This window comes from Xyrauchen texanus, chromosome 46 (assembly GCF_025860055.1).
Source record: "Xyrauchen texanus isolate HMW12.3.18 chromosome 46, RBS_HiC_50CHRs, whole genome shotgun sequence".
Taxonomy (NCBI): domain Eukaryota; kingdom Metazoa; phylum Chordata; class Actinopteri; order Cypriniformes; family Catostomidae; genus Xyrauchen; species Xyrauchen texanus.
Genome location: NC_068321.1, coordinates 22,072,589 through 22,078,419, shown reverse-complemented (window position 1 = coordinate 22,078,419; position 5,831 = coordinate 22,072,589). Strand labels below are relative to the sequence as shown.

Below are 5,831 nucleotides of genomic sequence, written 5' to 3'. Positions count from 1 at the left end.
CCCTTCTCTTTCACCATCAACTCTTGCTCTTTCCTCGATACTTTTAAAAGGTAGTTCTCAAAAAGTCTAAGATTTGAAAATGCCCTGAAGCTGCAAATGGACTTTTAAAACTTGTTTTTGCATTCCAAGGGTTCTGAATATGTGAAACAATTAGAAGACTGCTGTGGAACATGTAAGCCAATAAAATGTGTTTATTATGCCAAAGACAACACCAGCCATGTTCTCAAGGTACATTTTTTAAACTCTCATTTACTTTTCTTCACACTTTCATATTAACAAAGAATCTTCTCTGTTCTTCCGTCCTAATGTAGCCTGTCTATTCTTTTGTTTAGGATGGAGAAGGGTACATCGATAATTGTACAACTGTTACCTGTCATGAAATTAATGGCTCATTTGTGATATTTGAGACTAAAAAAGACTGCCCTTACTTTAATCAAGATGACTGTAAACCTGTAAGTAAAATCTCTGTAGCTCGAGCTCCACACATGACACACTTGGTCTGTTTGTATTGTATTTTGTACGGCTGTTGTTTTCTGATGTATTGCAGTTTTTCTTTGCTAAATTTACACATTTCAATTCCTTAAAAACAATTATCACTATCATAGACACAGGTACTTCATTTCTGAAAGTATATTTATAAGTACTGTGCTGTTGTAACCACTGAGGAAGTTTTTAAAAATGCAACATTGCACACTCAGATTGTGATGTTCCCTTCTTGTAGACCAGCAACATTGTGGCTTGTTAACCAATGACATCCCTCTCCTTCTTTTTGTTGTTGTTGATACTGAAGCCTCTGTAGATCTTTTAATTATAGACCACGATTCACACCAGTGTTAATTAAATTGCTTCTTATTTAATTCGTGTCAAATCTCTCTCTAAAATCATGTCTCACCATCCTGTCCCCTTCTCTTTCACCATCAACTCTTGCTCTTTCCTCGATACTTTTAAAAGGTAGTTCTCAAAAAGTCTAAGATTTGAAAATGCCCTGAAGCTGCAAATGGACTTTTAAAACTTGTTTTTGCATTCCAAGGGTTCTGAATATGTGAAACAAATAGAAGACTGCTGTGGAACATGTAAGCCAATAAAATGTGTTTATTATGCCAAAGACAACACCAGCCATGTTCTCAAGGTACATTTTTAAAACTCTCATTTACTTTTCTTCACACTTTCATATTAACAAAGAATCTTCTCTGTTCTTCCGTCCTAATGTAGCCTGTCTATTCTTTTGTTTAGGACGGAGAAGGGTACATCGATAATTGTACAACTGTTACCTGTCATGAAATTAATGGCTCATTTGTGATATTTGAGACTAAAAAGACTGCCCTTACTTTAATCAAGATGACTGTAAACCTGTAAGTAAAATCTCTGTAGCTCGAGCTCCACACATGACACACTTGGTCTGTTTGTATTGTATTTTGTACGGCTGTTGTTTTCTGATGTATTGCAGTTTTTCTTTGCTAAATTTACACATTTCAATTCCTTAAAAACAATTATCACTATCATAGACACAGGTACTTCATTTCTGAAAGTATATTTATAAGTACTGTGCTGTTGTAACCACTGAGGAAGTTTTTAAAAATGCAACATTGCACACTCAGATTGTGATGTTCCCTTCTTGTAGACCAGCAACATTGTGGCTTGTTAACCAATGACATCCCTCTCCCTTCTTTTTGTTGTTGTTGATACTGAAGCCTCTGTAGATCTTTTAATTATAGACCACGATTCACACCAGTGTTAATTAAATTGCTTCTTATTTAATTAGTGTCAAATCTCTCTCTAACATCATGTCTCACCATCCTGTCCCCTTCTCTTTCACCATCAACTCTTGCTCTTTCCTCGATACTTTTAAAAGGTAGTTCTCAAAAGTCTAAGATTTGAAAATGCCCTGAAGCTGCAAATGGACTTTTAAAACTTGTTTTTGCATTCCAAGGGTTCTGAATATGTGAAACAATTAGAAGACTGCTGTGGAACATGTAAGCCAATAAAATGTGTTTATTATGCCAAAGACAACACCAGCCATGTTCTCAAGGTACATTTTTAAAACTCTCATTTACTTTTCTTCACACTTTCATATTAACAAAGAATCTTCTCTGTTCTTCCGGTCCTAATGTAGCCTGTCTATTCTTTTGTTTAGGACGGAGAAGAGTACATCGAAAATTGTACAACTGTTACCTGCCATGAAATTAATGGCTCATTTGTGATATTTGAGACTAAAAAGACTGCCCTTACTTTAATCAAGATGACTGTAAACCTGTAAGTAAAATCTCTGAAGCTCGAGCTCCACACATGACACACTTGGTCTGTTTGTATTGTATTTTGCAAGGCTGTTACTGTCGGGGCGTCAAGTTCATGAATGGACGATGCAGAAATGAAAGCCATTTGCTTGAAAACTATGTTCACCCTTAACTTTCAATGTATGGCAAAGACCATCTTGGACACTCTGATATAAATACTGTAACTCATTTTGCACTCTCAAGAAAGATGAGTAAATGCTTTGAGATTTGAATAAGTTGAGAAGTTTGTGTGCAGTGTTTGTGAAAATTAAATATGTCATGCGTAATTTGTGTTAAATCAATAAAAAATGTACAATACATTTGGGAAAATCGCATAGTGCTCAGTTGGCTGTGTGAATTGTTCTGAGAGCTTTTACCAGTTTTTTGTTTTGTTTTTTTAAATCAGTTGCTCTGCTTGTGTCTTTACAGGGAACGGTGCGATATGACATAAATCAGTGTTGCAAGATCTGTAAGATATTGTTTCCTTTCCCAAAATATACATACATGATTAAAAAATTTTTATTATTATGTCCACCCTACCATGTTTATGCATTTAACTTATGTTAAATAATTTACATAAAACACAATGCATGAGACTTTGTTCATGAGAGAGTCAGACACAAGCTTACCTTCCTCCTTTAGGTGAGCCCAAGAACTGCGTTCTAGTGCAGAACACCACCAATGTGACTGCAAATAATTGTAAATCCATTGGGGCTATTGAACTGACATCCTGCAGTGGCCACTGTGACACCCAATCAATGTAAGAGCACCTATTTCATCACAAACATACAATGTTTTTAAACATCTGATGAACTGTACAGTCAAAGAGTTGAATTACAGTATAATTATTTCACAGAATCCACTGTAAGATCACTTCCAGCTTTTTACATTCATCTGACTGGTGTTTTTTTTGTAAACCTGCACAGGTATTCTATGCAAATGAATGCCATGATGCACAGCTGTTCTTGCTGCCGGGAGGAGAAAACCAGCCGTAAAAATGTGACGCTGAAGTGTCCCGATGACAGTGAGATCCTTTATCACTACGACTATGTTGAAAGCTGCAGATGCACTCCTACAGAGTGTGAAAACCAGAAGACTAACGGATAAATGATCATGTTTCATATCTGCCTGATCTTAACTTGATTATTGCAGATTTGAACATGACTGAATCGGTCACGCTGAGAAATATATAACAGAAAATTACAATACTGATGATTTAAACTGTGTGAGACATTTAAATGGCAACCATTATTAAAGCCATAATATTTTATTCACTTTTTTAATTTAGGTGTATGGTTTACTCTAATGATAATATTTTTCTTACATAAAAATAAAATAAAACATACTGGGACCGGGGTCATTTTGAGATTAATTTCTTCTTTCTTTATGCTCTTTAATAATGCAAAATATAATGATACATATTTGTATTTGTATAATGATACAAAATTGTAATGAAATTGATTATGATTACAATAAAGCATAATAAACTGCATCACAGTTCATTGTATATCTATTTTTTTTATTATAAGTCTGCATGCACTAAAAATAAAACTGGAAAACTACTCACTAAGTCACAAATGTGTACAATGTGGTACAGCAACACCACATTGAAGCACACTCTAAAAAGTATTATGTGATAACTACTTAAAAAAGTATGGAAACAATATTACACGTAATCCTTTTTAAGAACTTTTCAATCATTCTTTTTTATTATTAAATCTCCTTAAATAAATCATGTAAAATCATCAAAATTATTTAGTATTTACAGCTTTTTTTTATTTTATGGAATTTCCTTAAATCATGTAAAGTCATCCAAAATAGTTAGTAATTAAGCCTTGTTTTTTTTTTTTATGAAATCACATTAATTATATCTAACATGCTTTATTCTTCTAATGATATTAAGCTAATTTAGTCATTTTTATAAGCTTAAAGATTATAAAAGTGCCATTTTACCACCTTAAAACACTTTTAAATAAAATTACACGATGCATTTTTTAACACTTTATCCATTTATTTATTTTTTCATATTATTCCTACTCAAAGCATTTATATATGAATTTATATATATATATATATATATATATATATATATATATATATATATATATATATAGGCATATCAATAACTTGTACAAACACCCAACAAGATATAAAACCCAAACACACACACAAACATGCAGTTGCTGAATTTATTCTATCAACAGTAAGCAGTGTACATTACACTAAAACTGTTTGATAAAAAAAGGAAAAGAAATACACAGTTTAATTAAAATACACAAATGAATGCACCATTAATGAAAAAGGTAAAGTTTACAAAGGTCAACTTACTGTCAAATTTGTGCTGTAGTCAAAGTTTTATTATGACAAGCCTCCACTAAAAGGAATAGTTCAGACAAAATTAAAAAAATTCTCACCATTGAAAATATTAGCTCTGTAGGTCCTTACAATGCAAGTGATAGGTGACCAAAACTTTGAGGAGTCTAAAAGCACAAAGACAGCCTAAAATGAATCCATGTAACTCCTTTTAATATGAATTATGACACCAGCAGTCTCCTTGGCGATCATGAGCAAGGAGTTTTATTTTAGTCTGTTCTTAAACAAAACAGATTAGATGGCTTCAGAAGTATTTTTAATGAATTTAATATATTTAAAAGGTATTAAAATACTAGTGCGCAATTTTAAGATGTTTTAATGTCTATAAACAAAGTTGTTTTTGTGGGAAAAAATTTTCTGGAATAAAACTTGGTAAACAACTTGTCTTGCAAAACTAATTACAGTTATGCTTGCTATACGTTTGTATTAATGTTGAACTATTAAAGAACAAATCCCTCTATTCAGTGCATTCTGGACCAAAAACAAATGCTTTGCTTGCAAAACTCTATAAAATATGTTTGTTTTTGGTGGATAACATCCAGTTCTAATAAGATCTTCTGAAAGGCCTCAGGTGTATACCTCAGTTGTTTGGGATAGCTGAGGTTTAGGGCATATGTGAGTCCCAGAAGAATCGAACAGGCTTTAGCCATATTTTCCAACCCAGTCATGGTGTCGGTCTGGGTGGGCCAATAAGGAGCCAATAGGAGGACCTGCTCCTCTTCCTCCCTGACCTTGCACAACATCTGTGTAAGTAGGTTCACTGGGGGAAACGCGTATTTGCGCAGCCACAGGGGCCTGTGTGCCAGCGCTTCTGTGCCGAGGGGAGCCTCAGTCAGAGAATACTAGAGCGGGCAGTGGGAGGACTCCCGGGAAGTGAACAGGTCTAACTGCGCTTGACCGAATCGACTAGAAATCAGCTGTACCAACTCAGGGTGGAGTCTCCACTCTCCCCTGAGCGTGACATGCCGCAAAAGCACGTCTGCTGTGCTGTTGAGGTGGCCCGGAATATGAGTGGCTTGCAATGACTTGAGTCGCTGCTGACTCCAGAGGAGGAGACAGTGGGCAAGTTGTGACATTCAAAGAGAACGTAGGCCGCCATGGCAGTTCATGTACGCAATCGTCACTTTGTTGTCCACCTGGACCAACACATGCTTGCCCCAGATTTGTGTGTCCCCAAGAACATGT

At 34.9% G+C, this 5,831-nt stretch overlaps 2 protein-coding genes across 2 annotated transcripts in view; one reads left to right on the top strand and one right to left on the bottom strand.

Annotated features, from left to right (window-relative positions):
- Positions 1-219, bottom strand: part of LOC127638066 (mucin-2-like) — a 25,713-nt gene extending 25,494 nt beyond the window's left edge. The window contains exon 1 of the mRNA XM_052119401.1: positions 213-219. Within this exon, the coding sequence (XP_051975361.1) occupies positions 213-219 (7 nt within the window). The remainder of the gene's footprint in view (positions 1-212) is intronic.
- On the top strand, positions 218-3,646 carry LOC127638065 (intestinal mucin-like protein). Its single transcript, XM_052119400.1, has 6 exons — positions 218-228; positions 282-291; positions 333-452; positions 2,703-2,742; positions 2,916-3,033; positions 3,200-3,646. Exons 1-6 carry the CDS (start codon positions 218-220, stop codon positions 3,378-3,380), a joined length of 480 nt encoding a protein of 159 aa, XP_051975360.1. The 3' UTR covers positions 3,381-3,646.
- The last annotated feature ends 2,185 nt before the right edge of the window (positions 3,647-5,831 follow it).